The sequence below is a fragment of the Bos indicus genome, chromosome 3 (assembly GCF_029378745.1).
Source record: "Bos indicus isolate NIAB-ARS_2022 breed Sahiwal x Tharparkar chromosome 3, NIAB-ARS_B.indTharparkar_mat_pri_1.0, whole genome shotgun sequence".
Classification (NCBI taxonomy): Eukaryota; Metazoa; Chordata; class Mammalia; order Artiodactyla; family Bovidae; genus Bos; species Bos indicus.
In genome coordinates, this window is record NC_091762.1 from 78,749,268 (window position 1) to 78,773,189 (window position 23,922).

Below are 23,922 nucleotides of genomic sequence, written 5' to 3' on the forward strand. Positions count from 1 at the left end.
TATCTTTCAAACATTTGATAATTCCTCATAACGTCTCTCCAACTGGAATGCTCAGCTTTAACATCTCTTTATCATCTTTTCTGCCTGCTCACCAACAAACTTCTTTTGGTGTATGCTGCTGCTTTTTAAAAAGCTAAAATTTTTTCCAGCTTTATTGAGGTATAATTGACAAATAAAAATTGAGTTTATTTAGGTTGTACAACATGATTAAGTGTACAGTGTGATGATTTAATATATGTATCATTGTGAAATGATTAATGCAGTCAAATTAATTAATGCATCCATAATCTCACATACCTGGAGAAGGAAATGGCCATCCACTCCATTATTCTTGCCTGGAAAATCCCAGGGACAGAGGAGCTGGTGGGCCACAGTCTATTTCATCACAAAGTGTCAGGCATGACTTAGTGACTAAGCAACAACAACAACCTCACATAGTTACCATTTTTTTTGGGTGTGGTAAGAACACTTAAGATCTACTCTTTTAGCAAATTTCATGTATGCAACATAGTATTATTAACTATAATCACCATGATGTGCATTAGATTTCAAGAACTTTCATTTTATAAATGAAAGAAATAATTAATGCGACATATTGAGAAAATAAAAAAAGTTTAAAGTGAAAGAGATCTAAAGATACCTCAAGTTTTTATAATAAACCTGATATTAGTGGAGCAAAAATGAGGTCATATATTCATATTAGTGTTTGAATAAACTTCAGAAGAACTGGAAATAGCCTTTAAAGCAGGTGTTTTTTAGCTTAATTTTGAAATTATTTGCATAGTTTTGTAAGTGTGAGCCTTGTGTTTATTTCCGGGCAGAAGATTCATAATTTTTACCAAATAATCAAATATATCTAGATTTAAAAGTATTCAGCCCTATTGCTTTGGAGGATTCACATAAAAAAATCAAGAGAGTCAGTACTAGGAACAAAGCAACCCATTAATCAGTCAGGAAAGTAGTAATCTGAGAAGTGATTTTAATTTTTCAGAAAAATTTTAAATCTCAGCCTTAGAGAGAATCAAGCCAGTGGACAATGCTGAAATATAAGAAGAAGGGTGAAGTAACTATTTACTCGAATAGGACTGAAATGACTTACTTATTTAAACTATGAGAAATATCCTTGTAAAAATGGAGATACTTATATTCAGTGTATCTAAATAAACTAAATTTACACAACTAGGAAAAAGTAAGTGAATAGAGTAAAAGGAGTAGATTCTTAAAGAAATATTTGCTTTTATAGTCCTATTATGATAGCAATAAAATTTTCTTTTTTGTAAGAAATGAGAAAAACATCAGTGAATATTAGAAAAGTGGTTTTTTCCCCCTGATTTTAAAAATATTTAAAGTTGAAGTCAAGTTCAGAACAATAAAAGCATCATTCTGTAAGTAAGTCATGATGCTTTAGGGAGTTGTCCTTATCACTTAGTATTGCAAGTCTTTTTAAAAATTATGATTTTCTACTTAGTGATTTTCCTTGTTTTAGTGAATCACCTCAAAAACACTTGGGACCTGTATGGCAACTGCAGTGGATAGAACAAGACCGAGGGACAACAGGTGATGACAAAAGAGAAATACTAGTTTCTATATCAGCGGATGGAAGGATCTCTAAATGGGTTATACGGAAAGGACTGGACTGTCATGGTAAAATCAATAAATACGCTCACACTCTTTCTTTCTCTCTCACACACACACCCCCACACACACAAATTATCTTTCTCTTGTTATGTGCTGAATTAAAAATTCCTAATGAACAATGTATAAAAGGTGATAAATTTAGGTTTGACTAAATAAGAGAAAAACTGGGCTTGATCATTTTGCTAAGCATCTAACTCTGGTATTTGCTTATTTTAACCTAATGACATGCACAGAATGGCAGAACTCATATTGTTTGCAAGAAGGGACATATTATATCTACAATATTTTTTCACGTGGTAGATAAGCTATCTATTTTTTCTTTAAAGATTTGATGCGCTTGAGGCGAACAACTGCTAGCACCAGCAAAAAAGGAGGGGAAAAGGAAAAGAAAGGTGAAGCTTTGATATCTCGACAGGCTCCTGGAATGTGTTTTGCTTTTCATCCCAAGGTAAATTATTTCAATACAACTTCTAATCATTGAAGTGTATTAAGATATAAGGCTGGGATTTCCCTGGCAGTCCAGTGTTTGAGATTTCACTGTCCAAGGCAGGAGGTGCAGATTCGGTCCCTGGTCAGGGAGCTAAGATCACACATGTCTCGTGGCCAAAAACAAAGATGAAAGGTTAGCATGTTAGTAAATATTGTGCCTTGTAAGCAGAAAACTAACAAACATAGGTATTAGCCTAGGGTGAAATGGCACTTTCCAGTTGGCTGTCCTTCATCTACATTTTAGAAGAAAGGCCTGTTTTTTCTGAGCAACAATAGAAGGATTATCTACTCAATTGCTCATTTTAACTTGAATGCCCAACCTTGCCCCTCTTGGGCACTCTCCTGCTCTGTCATAGTGACAGAAACCAAATCCACTATATAGTCTTCCATATCTCACTGTGAGTGGTGACTCTCATGATTCTGGGGATTGGGAAGACCACTTCAGATTATGCCTATCAAGACCAAAATGAAATCAGAGCACTGTTAGTAAAGTTCTGCTTCTCTAATTCTTTTTACCTAGAGGCTCTTTGGAATCAGAAAATTCAACCACTGTGACTCTTATAAGAAAACATTTCCTATATATTTTCTATTATATGTAATATGATCATCTCTTTAATGATACCATTATTCACCTACTTATGCAAACCAAAACTTGAGTTCTTACTCTATTCTGCTCTATCACCCAAATGATATTTAGGTTTTATCATCCTACTTCTTTTAGTCCAAGCCTACTATTCATATAGTTCAGGCTTTTACTATTTTTCACTTTTATCACTGTGTATGTGGTCAATCAGTTGTGTCTAACTCTTTGTGACCCCATGGACTGTAGCCCGCCAGGCTCCTCTGTCCCTGGGACTGTCCAAGCAAGAACACTGGGGTGGGTAGCCAATCCCTTCTCCAGAGGATCTCTCCTGACCCAGGGATGAAACCCTGGTCTCCTGTATTGCAAGCAGATTCTTTACCTCTGAGTCACCAGGGAAGCCCTTTTATCACTGCAGTCATATTCTCACTGCATTCGTTCTCAAATTCCTATAATCTGCTTGTCACCTTGACTCTAGAAGAGTGGTTCTCAATGTGGGCAGGGAGGGGAGTACTTTCCATCAGGGACATCTCACAATGTCTTCTTCAGATATTTTTGGTTGTTGCAGCTGTGGGAGGTGGGATGTAGGGAGGAGAGTTTTATCTCTCGAGCAGAGTCCAGGGGTGCTGCTGAACACTCTACATTGCGCAAGACAACCACTATCCTCTCCCCACCCAAACAAAGAATTAGCTGGCTCAAAACATCAATATTGCCCCTTTGATTTCTTCTTTGATAAAGCACGTTATTTAGTTTCCAAATATTCACGTTTTTTCTAAGCATCTTTCTGTTGGTTTCTAATTCAATTCCATCATGATCAGAGAGCAAACTTTTTATAAACTGAATCCTTTTGAATATATTGAGATTTGTTTTAGAGCCTAGAATGTGATGTTTACTTGTAAATATTCCCTGTGCATTTGAGAAAAGTGTATATTCTGCTACTGTTGGGTGAAATGTTCTGTGAATATCAATCAGGTTATGTTGGTTGATGATATTGTTCAAGTTCACTATATCCTTCCTGATTTTCTGCCTGTTTCTTCCGTGATTTATTGACAGAAAGGTATTGAAGTGTCTGACCATAATTGTGAATTTGTCTTTTCTTCCTTTGAAATTCTATCAATTTTTTCTTTATGTATCTTTAAGTACATAAGTGTTTAGAATTGTCATGTTCTATTGATTAATCGATTCCCTTATTATACAATGACCTTATTTATAGCTGGTAACATTCTTTACTCTGAAATCTACTTAGTCTGACATTAAGGTAGCCACTGCACCTTTCTTTTAACTAATATTAGCACAGTTTATCATTTTACATTCTTTTACATTTAACCTATTTATGTCTTTATAGTTAAAGTATGTTTCTTATAGGGAGCATATTGTTGAATTTTGCTTTTTTATCCAGTCCTAGAATCTCTGACTTTTGTGATATTTACACAGTTTACCTTTAGTTTGATTGTTGATTTAGTTTGATTTGAGTCTGTCATCATTTCTGACTAATTTATGTTTGGAAAGAGATGCGAAACATATTTCACCCCTTTTTCTGGAGGTAGGACTCTGAAGGGCTATCCCAGCTCCAAAGCTTGTTATAGGTTGGACTGAGCACTCTGTTGCAGCTACATCATAGTTTAACTTAAATATCTCTGCCTGTTCCTAGTTCCCTCAAAGAGGTTGATTCTGAGAGAACTTCCCAATAAACCTCTTGCATGGAAATCTCAATCTCAGGTTTATATACTGAGGAACCCAGCTTTACAGCAAACTTGAGGAGCTCTAGAGAAAGACGTTTATCTGTGTGCTAAGTTGTTTCAGTCACGTCCAACTCTTTGTGACGTTATGGACTGTAGCCCACCAGGCTCCTCCATCCATGGGATTTTCCAGGCAAGAATACTGGAGTGGGTTGCCATACCATCCTCCAGGGGATTATCCCAACCCAGGGATTGAACCCACATCTCTGTGTCTCCTGCATTGGCAGGTAGGTTCTTTACCATTGAGCCACCAGGGAAGCCCAGAGAAAGATGACCTACTTATAAATACTACTGAGATAATCATTGTTCGTATATAAAAAAGGAATTAGATCCCTACCCCTTTATAGGCAAAAACTTTTAGAAGAAAATATGGGAGAATATCTCTATGACTTCAAAGTAGGAACAGTTTCTTAAAACACAAAATCCTAATTATGTAAAATATATAATACCAGCTACATTAAAATGAGAACTTTTATTTACTAAATGACACTAAGAGTTTGTAAAAAAAAAAAATAAGCTGTATGCTGGGAGAAGATTTTTGCAACCTAATAATAGACAAAGCATATGTAATAGAATATATTAGGAACTTATTCAAATGAATATGAAAAAGAAAGATTATTAGTAAAATGGTCAAGAAATATGAACAGAAGAGGAGATTCAATTGGCCAATAAACATAAAAATGTGCTCAACTTTGTTAATATCCACATAAATGAAACTTAAAACCATTCAGTGTAAGTTAATACCTAATAGGATGGCAAAATCTAAGATTTCTGATGTAACCAAACTGTTGAAGAGAATGTGTGTCAAAAGGAACTTTTATATACTGCTGAATGTAAATTGGTAATACTACTTTGGGGGAAAAATGGACTTTATTTTGTAATTTAAACTACATAGACCCCCATGATCTAGTAACTGCATTCTTAAGTACTGATACATGCTAGAGCAATGTGTCTCAGATTTCAGGGTTCTTATAACTTACCTGGGAATCTTGTTAAAATGATTCTGATTCAGCAGGTCTGGGGCCGGGCCTGACATTCTGCAGTTCTAGAAACTCCAGTACTTTGGCCACCTCATACGAAGAGTTGACTCATTGGAAAAGACTCTGATGCTGGGAGGTATTAGGGGCAGGAGGAGAAGGGGACGACAGAGGATGATATGGCTGGATGGCATCACTGACTCCATGGACGTGAGTCTGAGTGAACTCCAGGAGTTGGTGATGGACAGGGAGGCCTGGCGTGCTGCGATTCATGGGGTCGCAAAGAGTTGGACACGACTGAGGACTGAACTGAACTGAACTAATAATACTACCAGGTGATGCTGACTTGACATAGCTCCACATAGAGCCCTGACTTTCAGACTTTCTGACTATAACTTCAGTATAGAAAACACATTTTAAATCCCTATTTGGTACATACATCTGAGATGTCTGAGACTCCGTCTAGTTTAATCTCTCATTCTCAGCAAAAATCATGTTCTTGTTAAGTCATCTGTCTTCTCTTTGACTAATTCTAGTGAAATAATTGGAGAAGGCAATGGCACCCCACTCCAGTACTCTTGCCTGGAAAATCCCATGGATGGAGGAGCCTAGTAGGCTGCAGTCCATGGGGTCGCTAAGAGTCAGACACGACTGAGCGACTTCACTTTCGCTTTTCACTTTCATGCATTGGAGAAGGAAATGGCAACCCACTCCAGTGTTCTTGCCTGGAGAATCCCAGGGACGGTGGAGCCTGGTGGGCTGCCATCTATGGGGTTGCACAGAATTGGACATGACTGAAGTGACTTAGCAGCAGTGAAATAATACTGTTTCCCTGGACTGTTAGCTCTCTCTTGAAATGTTAGAAAGTTTCTTCTTCATTTTAAGTGAATGTTTGTCCATATAATTTCTAGATAGGATACTAAGTTCTACACTCTATTTTAGCAAAGAAAAGAATCTGTATTTTCTTTGCACAGCCATCCTTCATGGAGTTTAATTATTATAAAATCATGATCTAAAGAAAAAGACAACAGTCAGTTGTCTACAAGGTAGTATTTCTAGTTTTGGTTCTTGAACATATTTTAAGAAATCTTGAATTCTGTCTTCTGTTTAGCACATTTACTAATACATCACAAGTTAATGCATTCTGATTTTTGGTGTTATTAGGACACAAATATCTATTTGGCTGGTACTGAAGAAGGTCATATTCACAAGTGTTCCTGTTCATATAATGAACAATATCTAGATACCTACAGAGGACATAAGGTTAGTTTTAATTACAGTAGGTATGGAAAATTTTATCTTGTTATATTTCTGAAAAAACAGTATCATTAGACACAGTGTTTTTATGCAATAATTTATAACTTCAGATTTAAAAATACAAGCTTGAATTTGTATATAAAACACCCATAGTATGTGGGGCTTTTAATTTGGCTTCTAGATATCCTTGATTTCTTTTCATAAGTTATTAGGACACAATATTTGCTTCTGAAAGACTGCTGATTTAACATGCTGATCTCAAAGTAAAACTGACTCTGGCATATTTGCATTCCCTACATTTTAAAATGCTAGTTCCTACCATGTTTTCTTCATTTTCTCCTTTATTTTTGTTTATTTTTCTTAATATTCCTAAATATTTTTAAATACTATAGTATATATTAATATTTAGTAAGTACTATAGCAACTATATTTGTATGCTTCTGTATGCCATAATTTAGGGAAGAGATTCAACTTTGACCTAGTATTCTTAGCTAAGATAATACTTACACATTAATGCATGGTGTATAAAGCTTTTAGAAATCTGAGCATTTTAAGTTTGTTGGTCAAATTTAAAGTATAAGACATTAGATACTACTTACAATATATGTTAATTTATTTTTCTAATCCTAGGGACCAGTGTATAAAATAGCATGGAACCCATTTTGCCATGATGTTTTCTTAAGCTGTTCTGCTGATTGGGGTGTTATTATATGGCAACATGAGAATCTCAAACCATTTTTGAGTTTTTATCCAACTACTTATGTTGTTTATGATATTGCCTGGTCTCCAAAATCATCCTACATATTTGCAGCTGCAAATGAGAGCAGAGTGGAGATTTGGGACCTTCACATCAGCACGTAAATATTAACATTTTTCTTGAAGATAATTGTAGATAATAAAAGTAGAAGATAATTGCAGTTCCATCTAAATGATGCTTGATGGTTTTGACATTGGTTAGAGAGAACTGTAGTTACTTTAAAACAAGTAATAGTTCATACTGTGAGAGTCCTTTATGAATAAAGTGATGTGCCAGGATAATATATTAATTACCTACATCATATGTATTAATAGTTTAAAAATATTTGAATGAAAATGGGTTACTCTATCTCCTCAATTAAAAAAAATTTTTATTTATTTATTTGGCTGCATCAGATGTTAGTTGTAGCATGTAAGATCTTTTAGTTGTGACATGCAAACTTAGTTGTGATATGTGGGATCTAGTTCCCTGACCAAGGATTGAACCCAGGTCCCCTGCATTGGGAGCATGGAGTCTTAGCCACTGAAACACCACGGTAGTCCCTCATCAAATTTTTATAGACTGATATAGGATATCATAACTACCTTGAATTCTTTGTCATTGTCTGGTTTATGGAAGAATGCAGAGAGGCACTTTTCTGATTGTTCTTAACTGAAGACCTTTTATTAGTAAGATAAAGGGAGCAAAATAAGTATTTTTTATGATATTTACTTATTCTCTTACCTCATTTTAAAACATATTTGAAGAAACATGCAGTTTAATTAAAATTTTTTTCTTTAAGTGTTACATCAAAGTTATTAGAGGGCCATAGACCATCCTTTTTAATATGAAAGTTTATAAAGTGCTGGAATTGTGTTTAATGATTCTACTTCTTCAATCATTATTTCAATATTAGAAAATATTGTGACCTTTAGGCAAGTTATTAAGGAAGAGAAGCATGGAAATACATTCTTGTTTGAAATAAATGATATAAAATTCAATGGGTTTATTAATAATTGCAAATTTTTTCCTAGAGATTAATAGTTTAGTAACTTTAAAATTTTTTCACGACTCATTCTATAAAACAATTTGAACCAAAAACTCAAGGAGTACAACACAAAGCAATATATTTTTGTCTATGAGATGACTAACATAGAAAGTGGTCACTTAAAGGAGTGTCATCTCTTTTTTTTTTTTTCCTAGTAAAATTGTAGTTCCCAGGCAAAATTTCTTCAGAAGAAGTATGCAAGTTACTGCTTCTTTTATAAGAATGCCAATGGATTGCTTTGGATGAGTAAGAGTTGAGAAGGTTCTTGTTCTTCACTGAAGAAGATTCATTCTTCAATGAATCTAAAACAAGATTCATTGTTCAGATTCACTTATGGTCTAGGGATTCATTTGGATCAAAACATCCTTCCCTTAAAAGACATTTATTATTTAAGAAGTTGTACTAGGGATCCTCAGAGAAACTGAACCCATAAAATAGAGATGGTGGGAGGAAGGGAGAGAGAAAGAGAGAGAGAGATTTAAAAATATTGGCTTATATGATTGTGGGGCCTGGCAGTTCCCAAGTTTGCTTGACAGTGTAACAAGCCAGAATTTCCATCAGGGGAGTCCATGTTGCAGTCTTGAGTGCAAAGCAATATAGAGGCAGAAATTTATTCAGTTTCAAGGACCTCAGTCTTTTCTTTGAAGGCTTTCAACAAATTAGATGAGGCCGACTCACTTTGTGAAGGATAATTTGCTTTATTCAAATTCTATTGATTTAAGTTAATCATATCATACCTTCACATCAGTGTGTAGACTGGTGTTTGACTAAACAACTGGAAACCACAGCTTAGCCAAATTAATGCATAAAATTAATCATCACAGGAGTTTAAAGTATGAGTTCACATCTTAATTGTGAATACTTTAATTTATTTCATTGAAATTAGTTTATTGAAAGAATGAAAGCTTTGATTGAATAAAGGGTGAGAAGTAGTTATTTTGCTTTTGGAAACACACAAAGATGCTTTTAGTTTTTGTTACATGAAATCACAAATATCTCAGGGTCTTCTTAGTCTGTATGTAAAAAGAATATATTAACAATAACTAAATTTACAAATATAATATTTCATTACAGTTTGGACCCTCTGATTGTCAATGTTGCTAACCCTGGAATCAAGTTCACAACTGTTCTTTTTGCTAAGCAAACAGATTGCCTTCTGGTGGGAGATAGCGATGGACAAGTTGCTGTATATGAATTAAAAAATATGCCCACTACTTTGGATTCTAACAGGGTAAGACTTGAAAGTCAAAATCTTATGTCATTTTATGATTTTATTCAGCTGTAGTTTTGTGTCATACAAGAGATTTACACTTCTCAAATATCTGAAGTGTGGCACAGTGGAAAGATATATATAAGTCCCAAAGTGGCATGGTGCCTAGTAGGCTTATTTTATTTGAGCCTCACAGTCTTTATCTGTTAAATGAAAACATCGTTCTTTTTTTTTTGTTCTTTTTTTTTAAATTTTATTTTATTTTTAAACTTTACATAATTGTATTAGTTTTGCCAAATATCAAAATGAATTGAGCAGAATAATTATAAATATTATATGAAATAATTTAAAACTGTCCCTAGTTTATGGTTGTGACTGTTCTCTGCAAATATTCAAAGACTTTTACAAGATATAATATTTTTATTTATTTATTTTTGTCAAGAAAGTAGAATTTATGGGTAAGCATGAGTAAGGAGGGGCAGTGCCAAGGCTCTCATGAGTGCAGGACCCATTTGTCAGAGGGCCACGATTAGGGATATATTTGACCCTACAGCCATCTAAATGAGCCGCTTTTCTACCACCATGTTTTCACATTCACCTGCATTAAACTTAGTAAATCCCCACTTCTTGGAGATGTGGATCGTCTGGTGTCCAGGGAACTTGAACTTGGCTCTGAGGAGGGCCTCAATCACAGGCTTATTGTACTGCTGTTAGGTGTGGATGGCCGTATGACTCTGGCCATTGCTCCCAGGCACCAAGCATACCTGTCTGGAGCCTAGGCAGAACAGCATGCCAGTCATGAAGGTCCAGTAGAAAGAGTTGTCTCCAAGATCCCTTAGGGCAACCTGTACAGGCAATAGCCAAGGAGGCTGCTGTTTGCAGAGATTGCACACTGGGGCCCTATGAGGAAGAGCACAGCCAGCCTAACTGGCTGCAAAAAATTTTTATTTTTAAATTTTTTTGGAAATAATATTTTTAGATGTTTTCCAGTGTTCCTAAGGTTGCCATTTGTTTCTACTGGTTTGACATTATCCTCTTCCCTAACTCTGATCTTCAGCTATCAAAGCTTTGTTATAAAACTTTGACAAGTAAACCAGCATCACTAGATGCCCACTATTTTTAATATTATATATATATTTTTTGCTTATTTGTTGTTTACAAGTTTTTTAAATTGAAGTAAATTTGATTTATAGTGTTAAATCACATAGTGATTTGGTATTTTTATATATTATACTTAATTTAAAGTTATTATAAAATATTGGGTATATTCCCTGTGCTATACATTATATCCTTGTATCTTATTTATTTTATACCTAGTAATTTGTACCTCGTAATCCCCTTTCCTTATCTTGCTACTCTCTCCTCCCCTCTCCCCACTGGTAAGCACTGATTTGTTCTCTGTATCTGTGTCTTGTTTCTATGTTGTTACGTTCACTCATTCATCTTCTTTTTTGATTTCCCATATATGTGAAAACATATAGTATTTGTCTTTCTCTGACTTACTTCACTAAGCATAATACCCTTTAAATACATCCATGTTGTTGCACATTGCAGAATTTCACTTTCTTAAAATTTCTGGGTAATATTCCATTGTGTATATATATGTGTGTATATATATACATGTATATATATGTATGCTGCTGCTGCTAAGTTGCTTCAGTCGTGTCCGACTCTGTGTGACCCCATAGACGGCAGCCCACCAGGCTCCCCCGTCCCTGGGATTCTCCAGGCAAGAACACTGGAGTGGGTTGCCATTTCCTTCTCCAATGCATGAAAGTGGAAAGTGAAAGTGAAGTCGCTCAGTCGTGTCTGACTCTTCGCGACCCCATGGACTGCAGCCTTCCAGGCTCCTCCGCCCATGGGATTTTCCAGGCAAGAGTACTGGAGTGGGTCACCAGTGCCTTCTCCATATATATCTATATACATGTATATATATATACACACACACTAATAGATGTCCATTATTTTCAAGATAGCTTTTCAGTTTTTTTCTGTTTATGTTTAGATTTCTAGTTTAAGGAATGAACTAGTAAATATTACCATGAATATATCAACATGTTAACAATATTAAAAATATACATGAATCAATAAGAAAAAATACTAAGACTCCAATAGAAGGGTGAGTGAGGTCAGGAACAGTCATTCACAAAATATGGCTGGTAAATATATTTTAAAATTTAACCTCATTAACAAAAAATATTTAATTAAGTTAAATGAAAAGCATTCATTTAATAGAATTCTCATATATCAAATTAACAGAAATTCTTTTAATTGGACTACTTATTACTGACAGACATTTGGTAAGATAGGTCCTCTCTTATACTGACAGTTGAAATAAAAATTAGTGTAAGTTCTTTGGGAGCAATTTGGCAATCTGAACCAGAATTGTTGACTTTTGGAACTCTATCTTACAGAAATATTCATAAAGGCAATCTAAGAAATTATAGCATGTTTTGTGATAGGATGAGACAAAAAAGAAAAGGAAAGAAAAAAAAGGAAAAGGAACCATCTAAATATCCAACCAGAGGGAAATATGACTAGGCAAGTCAGAAGTGCTGATTAGATTTGGGTTACATGTAAGAGGTGGAGTTTTACCCAGCCATATGGACTATAAATAAACAAACAAGCAGACAGAAAATACTTACTTACATACATACATACTAGCTTGCTTGGGACTTTATACACAGTTTGATCCTCTACTCACTTCAAGTCTTTGCTCAAATGTCAAATTTCTTAGTGAAGTCTTCACTGGCCACCTTATTTAAAATTGCAGCCTCTACTCTCCCCCACACTCCCTATTCAATACTCTTCCATGACTAATTTTCTTAATAACACTGGTCTTTGTGTGTGTGTGTATGTGTGTGTGTGCACGCGTGCGCTCAGTCACTCGGTGGTGTCCTGCTCTTTGACACCCCAGGGACTGTAGACCGCAAGGCTCCTCTGTCCATGGAATTTCCCAGGGAAGAATACTGGAGTTTTGATTGACTGATTTTGTTAATTTCCCATCTCCCACAGCTAGATTATAAGCTCTACATAAACACTGAATTTGTCTCTATTGTTCTGGGCTACGTCTTAGTACAGTGTCAGGCTTATGCTGCTGCTAAGTCACTTTAGTCATGTCCGACTCTGTGCGACCCCATAGACGGCAGCCAGGCTTATAGTAGTTATCAATAAATGCTTTTGAATAAATACGCATTGAAAAGCTAGAGAAAAAAAATCACATATTAGAAGCATTGTTTCTTAAAGGTAGGATCATAAGGGAATTTTAGTCTTATACTTGTCTGTTTTACAAGTCATTATAGTACATCAAGTAATTGTATAAATGCATTGGTCTCCTTACAAAATAGTTTGAGTGTGCTCTGAGGAATGCATCTCTAATGCCTTATTTTTTCCAAGATATAAACTATTTTAATATTTTCATTTTCTTACACATTGAGTACAAGATATTTTAACAGGATGGGGATGTTTGTGCTCATAGTGAACCTTGTTTAAGATATACAGCTCAACAGCCAAAAGAAATTAAAAGAGAATTCTATTTATTTAAGTATTTCAAAAAAACATTAAAATGAATCCAAATATATAGTTCATAGTATTCCTTTTGCTTCTTCCACCCATAGCTCTCAAATCCTAAATATAAACTCAAGGCCTGAATCCATCCTTTTTTGTCTCTGTAATTCTTTCAGTGCTAAGAACTTGTCCACAAGCTCTGAACTGGGGGCAGTAGGGAAGGGGGGCTTGAATTTTTTCAAAATTTTTATTAGTATATGTTGGTGTAGTGGTTGGAGGGAAATCTGTAAGCATTAGCATGTCGATTCTTTTCATCACATGTATTTTTATCTAGTACCGATCAAATGCTACAATAATTTGTCAATATAAATTATAATATTTTGTATACACATCTTACTAATTTGAGCTGTTTGAAACTTTTATATTCAAGTATCTAGCATAGCACTAGCACATAATAGACATTCAGCAAATGTTGAATAGATGTGTGAATGAACAAACCTACAGACAAAAGACATATGGTTTCTAAGAAAGAAACCACAATGTGTGCTTAAGAAACACAATCGGGTAATAACAAAATAATAAACAAACTCCCATAGGAACACAGAGCAGGAAAATAGTTGACTTTTGAAAGGAGAATAGGAAGAAGAAAAAAAAAATAAGAATGCTCTGGGGAAGGCTTTCACACAGGAGACTGAATTTCAACAATGTTTTAGAGGATCAGGATTTTTCCTGTAGACAAGAGAGTAGAACTGTTATTCTAGACTGAGAGAAAGGCTTGAACAAAAATATAGAATTGAAGAGGTCCTTGGCATGCTGCCATCCATGATGCATGAGGTTGCAAGGAGTTGGACAGGACTGAGTGACTGAAATGAACTGAACTTGGCATTTTAAGGACATTGTGAGTAGACTTTTTGACTGGTAAAGAGATCGCTTGAGAAAAGAGCAACAAAAGGACCAGTCAGGCCATTTAGGACCAGAAAATGTACGACTGCCAAGTTAAGGAATTTGATCTTTATTATATAGATTACCAGGGCTTCTCTGATAGCTCTGTTGGTAAAGAATCCGCCTGCATGTAGGGGACCTCGGTCCAATTCTGGTTCAATTCCTGGGTCTGGAAGATCTGCTGGAGGAGGGATAGGCTACCCACTCCAGTATTCTTGGGCTTTTCTTGTGGCTCAGCTGATAAAGAATTCGCCTGCAATGCCAAAGACCTGGGTTCGATCCCTGGGTTGGGAAGATCCCTTGGAGAAGGGAAAGGCTACCCACTCCAGTATTCTGGCCTGGAGAATAGTCCATGGGATGACAAAGAGTCCGACAGGACTGAGCGACTTTCACTTTCATACAGATGACTAAAAGGTATTTAAGGTTTACAATTCCAGAAGTGACAAAGGGGGAAAAAATTAAACCCCCATCTCACATTTTGTGTAATAGTGAACGGCAAATGGATTGAAGACTATGGGGGAAAATAAACAAACTCCTAAAAGAAAATGTAGGGTAATGTGTTAATAATTTAAAGTCAGGATAGATTTTTAAAAAATGACCACCCCAAATCTAATTTTTTTCAAATTTTTTCCTTTTCTTTATTTGTAAAATAGGTATAATATTGGCACTAGAATCAAAGGTTGTTAGAAAGAATGAAAATGTTTCAGTCTGGAAGGTGAGAACGGTTAAAAAAAATAAAAAGGAAAGGAAAGCATGGCCTTTTAGGTACCCTGGTGTTTATATTTCAAGTTGTTTTAATATCTGTCAGGCAGACTTGTTCCAAACACTTTCTTAAATGTTTAATAAAGTCTGCTACATAAAAAAAAAAAAAAAGAATGAGTTAATATGTACAAAGTGGTTAGAAAGGAGAAGACAATGGCAACCCACTCCAGTACTCTTGCCTGGAAAATCCCATGGACAAAGGAGCCTGGCAGGCTTCAGTCCATGGGGTCGCTAAGAATCAGACACAAATGAACGACTTCACTTTCACTTTTCACTTTCATGCATTGGAGAAGGAAATGCAACCCACTCCAGTGTTCTTGCCTGGAGAATCCCAAGGACGGGGGAGCCTGGTGGGCTGCCGTCTACAGGGTCGCACAGAGTCAGACACGACTGAAGTGACTTAGCAGCAGCAGTGGTTAGAACTGTTACTGGCACATAGTAAACTCTCTATAAATCTCAATTATTTTTTGTATAATTATTTTGTCAAAATTCATATTTTCTGTCCAGGATTTCACATTCCAAGTTAAAAACAACTGATTGGAATAAGAAATTTCCAAGATATATGGAAGACATTTAATATCCAGTGTATGTAAAAACTCCTACAAAACAATAAGAATCACTCAATTTTTTAAATGGGCAGCATATAAAATGTTAACTCAGAGTATGCTATGCTATGCTAAGTCGCTTCAGTCGTGTCCGACTCTGTGTGACCCCACAGACAGCAGCCCACCAGGCTCCCCTGTCCCTGAGATTCTCCAGGCAAGAACACTAGAGTGGGTTGCCATTTCCTTCTCCAATGCATGAAAGTGAAAAGTGAAAGTGAAGTTGCTCAGTCGTGTCTGACTCTTAGAGACCCCATGGACTGCAGCCTTCCAGGCTCCTCCATCCATGGGATTTTCCAGGCAAGAGTACTGGAGTGGGGTGCCATTGCCTTCTCTGATTAACTCAGAGTAGAGGAAAGTAAATTATCAAATAAACTTCAAAAGCTACATTCATTCTCATGAATAATGAGGAAATGTGCAATTAAAATTTTGCAAGATATCAGTTCCTATTGATCAAGTTTACCAAAATTAAAATATTAGTTAATATCAAGCATTAGCAGAGTTGTAGAGAACTAGGAATTCTTATGCAGGGATCATGGGAATATGAATTAGCATGACCCCTTTGGAGAGCAATTCAATAAAACTGAAAATTCAGATATCATGTAAGCCAGTGATACCATGAGATCCTCTTGCACATATGTACTAAGGCACATATATAAGGTGGCAATATGAGTTTTTTTTAATGTTTCTTTCAGACAGAGATGATAACTCAGTTCAGGTTCACTTAAAACATTCACATTACAAAATTTAAAAAAAATTTAGTCTTAGTTCACCTTAAAGTCTTAGATTATATATTTTATTATTCTAAGTCTAGGAAAGCTTAATAAATACTTTTAAGTGAGTTTTTGTAAAAATTAAGTTTCTTTGAATCTTTTAAATTACATTTATAAATTTAATATATTGGATTTTAAATACTTCAATTGTCTTAGGGCAAACAAATCTCAGATACTTAAGAAATTCCTATTAATATAATAAGTTTAAAATATTGAATATGCTTAATCTTAAATTTTCCTAAATGTTCCAATGCTTTTTACAAATTAATAATATTTCAATCTATGATTACAAGTCTAAATCAATTACCTAATTACATTATAGGTAATTTTCATTAGAATCACTTATTTGTTAGATAATCAAATATGACAAATCCTTTTATATATAATGAATATTTAAAATACCAAGCATGTACAAATGCTTTAATCCAAAAATATTATAATTACCTGTTTAATTTGCTGCATTGTGTCTATACTCAGTTTTTATTCTTCTCAGGGCAAACATGTTTTCCCAATAAAGAAATGAGTGAAACATCCCAAGTGGTTTGAAGATTATTTTCTCAACTGGCCTAGATGCATATTGATAGTAGATGTTCAAGGGCATTTTCCCGACTACCTTGGCTACATGCTGAGCCCTGTTTTAGTGTTTTGTCAACACCCTCCACATGGAGGTGTCTCAAAGCCCATTCTCTTCAAGTCTGGTTATATATTACCTGCATATCACATGTTTTCTTGGAAGTCTGCAACTCTGAATGTGTTGCTGCATCTTGATTCATTTCAATTCATTTACTGACTGTGTCATTAATTCTAAATTACAACAGTTTTCCTATCTTGTAGAACTATAATTGTTCTAGATGTTTAAATGACATTTGTTTGGATTCTGTATATCTCCTAGGGCTTTGTTCAATTTCTTGGTAGTGGTCTGAAAGATGTGCTAATGAGAAAAGAACACTCATAACAGCCTTGTTTCTATATTGATGAATTGGAATCAATCTAAATGAACATCAGTGGGATATTGGATAAATAAAATATGGCATAATCACATAAATGACTATAATACAGAAGTTTGATATATATTTCAATATGTCAATTTGACAAATTTTGAACAAATCTTAAAAAACATAGTGTTGCATGACAAAAGCAAATTGTCAGAAGGTAAATACAATATGTTATGATTTATGTAATATTACTTAGACACACAACTCAAAATTATGTCCTTTACTTGTTATATATATAGTTAGTAAAAGAAAAGAATATAGATTAGAAAGTGAAAGAAAATTTTCATTTTTGTGTTTTGATTTCAATCAGTTAGAGACATCTTTTATTTTGAGCAGCATACTCTGTAAGCAGAAAGCTAAGATCAGAGAGTCTGAATGTTTTCAAAAAACGAGTGTGTGTGTGTGTGTGTGTGTTTGTGTGTGTGTGTGGTGGGGAAGGGGTGTGTATGTGAATGATTTCAATGCTGGTAAGCAAAAGTTTTCTTTTAACAAATATATTTCATACCTTAGTAAATAAATACAGTTTCCTAATACAAATAAGTTTTTCATTCTTTTTGGCCATTGAATTTTAAAGGTTCAAGAGGTTATATTTCTGAGAAATTAAACAAAGAATCACTAATCAGATTTTATGTTAATTATAACTGACCACAAGCTTAACTGGTACACTTCCTCCTTAGCTTTTCAGTGAAGAATTGCAATCATAATAGTAATTTAAAGTCTCAAAGTAATTAATGTCAAACCATTATTTCCCATAAAGATATCTTACCATGTAACATTATGACCTACAATTTCTCTGTTAATTTTAACCAAGAGTTAATCAAAATTTTGCAAGTCATATGATTTCATCATACAGGAAATATGGATGCCAAATTTATGATAAAGGCTGCCTCTGGGAAATGAAAGGTGAAGGAAGAATAGAATTGGAGAGGAGTACAAAGAGAACTTCATCATTAAAGTTTTATTTATTTTACTAAAAAATATTCAAGGCAAAGATGACATTTGTTGATTTAGGGGAAATATGTAGTTCACAAAGGCTAAGTACCAGACAGCCCATGCATCGAGTGTACTGGAACAGGGTTCATTGAGGGAAACCCATGGAGAAAGGATCAATAGCAACTTTAGGACCACAACACCTGCTCATCTTCTCATTGCCCATCACTTTCTCTGGCCTTGCACAGAAGGAGAAAGGGCTGTGGAGGTTTTAAGTGACATAATTTTCTGAAACTCTGGACCCTCCCAATGTGACCAAGGGTCAGAATATCATTGTGATAGGACATGGCGGGACACTGGCTCTAGCCCTATCCTACTGACTCAGAGCTCATGTTCATGGTGGTGCATCAGCCTGGTGCCTGACATGAACAGGAGCTTGGGGTCCAAATCTTTCAGTTACAAGTTTAAGACGTAGCTGGATGTTAACAGGACTTACCACCACATTAGCATTTACTGTTGTTTGAAGCACCAGCTCCTCTCTTGGTGCACTGGGGCTTGGTTGCTGGGGGCCTAAGTCTTGCATTGAACAGAATTATGGCTTAAGCACTTGGCAGAAGCCAATTTCAGTGGCATGAACCAACTCCTTTTCTGGAAGCAGCCTGTAGAGAATCACTCCTAAATACTGTTTCTGTTCTTATGTTTCAGTATGCTAATGCTTGCATCTTTTCCTCAATACTTTTGAATGTACATTTTTTCCCCCAAATTAAGAGAAAAACAAAAAGAGAAGTGAAATCTTCAAAAATACAAACACATTCACATACATACACACACGGGTGTGTATGTATGTATATATATGTGTGTGTGTGTGTATATATATATATATATATATATATATATATAAATTAATGTTGAGAGACATTGAAGGCAGAAAAGATAGACCATTCATGCAATAAATATTTACTGAGCATGTGTTATGTGACAGGGTCTGTTTTAGGCACTAAAATAAAACTGTGAACAAGCTATAGTAATGATCTACTAATCTGCCCAAGTGAGAGACTGAACTAGATCTAGGTAGGTTTGAGCCTCCCTCCCACCCCCCATCTTACCCCTCACAGAGCCCCAAGCTGAGCTCCCTGTGTAATACAGCAGCTTTCCACTAGCTATCTATTTTATACATGATATTGTATATATAGTGTGATAGTCAAGTGTATGAAAGTCGCTCAGTCACGTCGACTTTTTGTATAGAGTCGGCCAAAATACTGGAGTGGGTAGCCTTTCCCTTCTCCATGGGATCTTCCCAACCAGGCCAAATAGTGGAGTGAGTAGCCTTTCCCTTATCCTTGGGATCTTCCCAACCCAGGGATCGAACCCAGGTCTCCCTCATTGCAGACAGATTCTTTACCAGCTGAGCCACAGTGGTATGTATATATTGTGGACTTCCCTTGTGGGTCAATGGTAAAGAACTTGCCTGCCAATGCAAGAGGTATAAGAGACGTGGGTTCTATCCCTGGGTTGGGAAGATCCCCAGGAGGAGGGCATGGCAAACCACTCCAGTATTCTTGCCTGGAGAATCCCATGGACAGAGGAACCTGGAAGGCTACAGTCCATGGGATCATAAGGATTCAGACACTACTGAAATGGCTTAGTATGAAGGCGTGCACAGCATGCATGCATTGTATATATATCAGTGCTACTCTCTCAGTTTGTCCCACCCTCTCCAGTTTAGCAATTGATTTGGTGTGTCAGAGCTTAAAAGGATAGGGAGGTGCTGAAGAGAGGATAGTGTAAGATAAAAGATAGGAATTGACTTACATGACATTATCCATGGTGCTTATAACTCTTTGCAGCTTATAAAACACCTTCAACGACATTAGCTCAATCATCTCTTACAACAATCTTTGGAACTGGATGTTAATATTTTCATTATGCATTTAAAGAAACTAAGATTCCCAGATATCAGTGATTTCTTCAGGATCAACTTTTCTATGTGATAGAGAAAATCCTAGCCTTCTGCTTCAAGTTCCCATCTTTTTACTGTGTCTTTCTTGAAAACTCACCTCCCGTCTTTGGTTTCATTTACCCCTTTGATACAAAGATCATTATTATTAAATGAAATACCAATCCACACAGAAATTCAGATGTTTTACTCTCTTTAATGAAACACTACAGATCAACAAAGAGCTTAAGATACCATTAAGACTAAAAGTGATTTTACGGATGCAAAAACAGAGGATTAAGCATTAAAGCTAAACAAGAGCTGCCAAAATTGTCCCTTTACTGAATCCTTATAAAATTGTTTATCAAACTTCATTAAGAGAGCCTCTCAAAGGAAAGAGCAAATTCATACTAGGAAGTAAATGTTATTATTTAAATTTAACTTGGTTTGTTTCCTTTTATAGTCCTACCGGATGCTTTTTATATGTATATCACTAGCTTATAAATTTTAAATGGCATTTTAAACACTACTTTACCTCTTAATTTGTATTTTATTGCATTTTAATTGTGTAACTTTTTTTCTTTTCAGGGAGATGTAATAGTGTCTTTGCTTGGGCCCAAGTCAAGTCAAAGCATAATTCATCATCAGTAGTAGAACAATGTTTAATAACCAATATCTGGTTTGTATGAAGTAAGCTGGGATTTTGATTCTAGAAAACACTACTTGATGTATAACCTCCATCTAAAGTTAATATAAATTTATGAACTTTTACTTCAGATAAATGTGATTAGTTTTATTATTTGAGCTAACTGTAAGAGTTTCACTGTATTTTTCTTAATTTTTGAAATTTATTTCTATTCTTTTTCTTCATCATATTCCAAGGACATTATAAGTACAAATATGTACTTATAAAATATACAGATAGGTTAGAAATTGTTATTCCTTTAGAAGCAAAGCTTGTAAAGTATTAGGATTACTTAAAACAGAATCTTTATTAAGACAAAAGGTCCACACACTTTTAAATTTCTGCTTTCCAAACTCTGTTTTCCAGTGTTTATAAATTATGCGGCTGTTAGCATTATGAGAATATTGGATATTCATACCCAATTTTAAATAAGAACTTTATACTCTTAGATCTGAGAGGTACAGCTATAGAACTGAGTTAGACTATTTGACTAGCAAAAGACATGACAGCCAATGTCAGAATTGCATTGTTTGGCCAGCAAGCATCACACTCCCAATTCAGAGATAAGAATTAGTCTGGGATACATCAGGGCATTCTTCTCTGCATCCTTCAGAATCTGCTCTGGGTTTTAAGCCCAGACTTAAGTAGGCCCAGATAAAATATAGAGAGTCCCTGATCTATAGTTTCCATTGGGATGTTATTTTGTCAACAGTTCTAGAGCAACCTTATAGAAATAGGAGTGGGAGGCAGCAACTCCTTCAAATATAGATCGCAACAGTGTGTTCCTTGCTGTTTGTTTTATTTTTTTTTCTCAAAATTTTAAAAATCATTTATTTATTTTAATTTGGCTGCACTGGGTCTTAGTTGCTGCATGTGGGATCCAGCTCCTTGTCCAGGGATCGAACCCAGGCCCCCTGCATTGGGAGCGCAGAGTCTTAGCCACTGGACCACCATGAAAGTCCCAAGCTGTTTGTTTTAAAAAGTCCTGGTGTTTGTAAACTGAGACCATAGGGCAGTATAGCCTGTTCTATAAAGCATTCTAAGTGGAGAGGAGAGCATAAGGCACTTGAAAGTCACTAAACTGTCTGAAAAGTAATATATATTAAAAACAGGATGGAATCAGTGCAACAGTGGGAATTACCTTTTACGAGTATCCACTCACAATCTTCATTTCTTTGGAGCCATCCTTTAGACAAAGAAAGGCAATTTTTAGGTGGACTGAAAGCTTAGATAAGGTTATAAGGATTATAAATGTTCAGGTTATTAGGATTTATAAATTATAAATTTTCTACTGGTTTAAGTCATTAATTCTTGTCTTTTTTTTTTAAGGTTTGGACTTTCCATAAAACTTTGTATAACAAAATAAAAATGTAATTGAAAAAATGTGTCTCTTTTTATTTTATATTTTAGAAAACTTTCACATATTCTATTCTCATTGCTCATCAGGCCTAAATGAAAAGCAAAGCCATTTTATTCTTCTTGGATCCTAGGCAACTGATCCTGAACTGAATCTATTCCATTGTATTAAATCATACAATACATAGCCTTTTCAGATTGACTTCTTTCATGTAATAATATGAATTTAAGGTTTTTCTATGTCTGCTGATGGCTTTATAGTTCATTCCTTTTTAGGGCTGAATAATATCCAATGTCTGAATGTACCACAGTTTGTCATTCACCAACTGAAAGACGTTTTGGTTGCTTTAAAATTTTGGCAGTTATGATTAAAGTTGCCATAAACATCCATGCACAAGTTTTTATGTAGAATAAGTTTTCAGCTCCTTTGAGAAAATACCAAGGAGTACAATTTCTGGATCATATGGTATGAGTGTATTTAGTTTTGTAAAAAAACAAAGCCCTGAACTGTCTTCCAAAGTGGTTATACCATTTTTCATTCCCACCAGCAATTTATGAGAGTTCCTATTGCTCCATATTCTTGCCAGCTTTGGTATCTTCATGGTCCAAATATTGGCCATTCTAGTAGATGTGTAGTGATACCTCATTATTGTTTTAATGTGCACTTCCTGATATATTGTAGAGTTTACCATAAAATTTTAAGAATTGTTAGCCAACTCATTTTATCCTAGTTAAGGGCCTAAGGAAGGAGTGGTGACTGGGCTAACTTTAGGCTTTTGTGCTAGGTATTCATCATTTCATTTGGTCATTCTCTATAGGCATGTGCCATGAAGAACTTACTGAGAGTTCTGAGAGTAAATTGTTAGCTGCTCTTCCAACTTGAGTAGGGAAGAAAGGAAGATTGTATTTGCTAGTATATAGTTGTACATCATACTTAGTATGTTCATTAGGTTCATCTCTGTGGTGGTGGTGTTGGTAGTGATGTTCAGTCGTTCAGTCACAGCCAACTCTTTGTGATCCCATGGGCTGCAGCATGCCAGGCTTTCTTGTACTTCACCATCTCCTGGAGCTTGCTCAAATTCATGTCCATTGAGTTGGTGATGCCATCCAACCATCTCATTCTCTGTCATCCCCTTCTCCTCCTGCCTTCAATCTTTCCAGCATCAAAGTTGTTTCCAATGAGTTGGCTCTTCACATTAGGTGGCCAAAGCATTGGAGTTTCATCTTCAGCATCAGTTCTTCCAATGAATATTCAGGGTTGATTTCCTCTAGGATTGACTAGTGTAATCTCCCTGCTGTCCAAGGGATTCTCAAGAGTCTTCTCTAGCACCCTGCTGCTGCTAAGTCGCTTCAGTCGTGTCTGACTCTGTGCGACCCCAGAGACAGCAGCCCACCAGGCTTCCCCATTCCTGGGATTCTCCAGGCAAGAACACTGGAGTGGGTTGCCATTTCCTTCTCTAGCACCCTACCTCTATGTAGTTACTTACAATTATAAATGAGAGATAAAACACTAGTATTTGCGACTTTGTCCCAGTAGGAGTCTCTCAAAATGTTGCACCCTACTGTGAATAGATTGCTATCAACCCAGTAACAATGTGCATGTTAAAGTTCTTTGCATTTTGCAAAACAACTTCAAGTCCATTGTCACATTATACCCTTACAGTGATCCTATGAGACAGGTGGAACAAAAAGTTGTATTATTATCATAATCTGTATTTTCCAGATGATATGTGCATGCATGCTCAGTCATGCAGTCATGT

The 23,922-nt window shown here is 35.6% G+C and overlaps 1 protein-coding gene and 1 pseudogene across 1 annotated transcript in view; one reads left to right on the top strand and one right to left on the bottom strand.

Moving 5' to 3' along the window:
* Nucleotides 1-21,468, top strand: part of DNAI4 (dynein axonemal intermediate chain 4) — a 98,744-nt gene extending 77,276 nt beyond the window's left edge. The window contains 6 exon segments of the mRNA XM_019957303.2: nt 1,487-1,644; nt 1,965-2,086; nt 6,588-6,686; nt 7,311-7,537; nt 9,539-9,695; nt 20,710-21,468. Coding sequence (XP_019812862.2) covers nt 1,487-1,644; nt 1,965-2,086; nt 6,588-6,686; nt 7,311-7,537; nt 9,539-9,695; nt 20,710-20,772 — 826 coding nt within the window. The 3' untranslated portion in view covers nt 20,773-21,468.
* Nucleotides 10,492-10,611, bottom strand: LOC139182373 (small nucleolar RNA SNORA70; annotated as a pseudogene).
* Nucleotides 21,469-23,922: the final 2,454 nt, after the last annotated feature.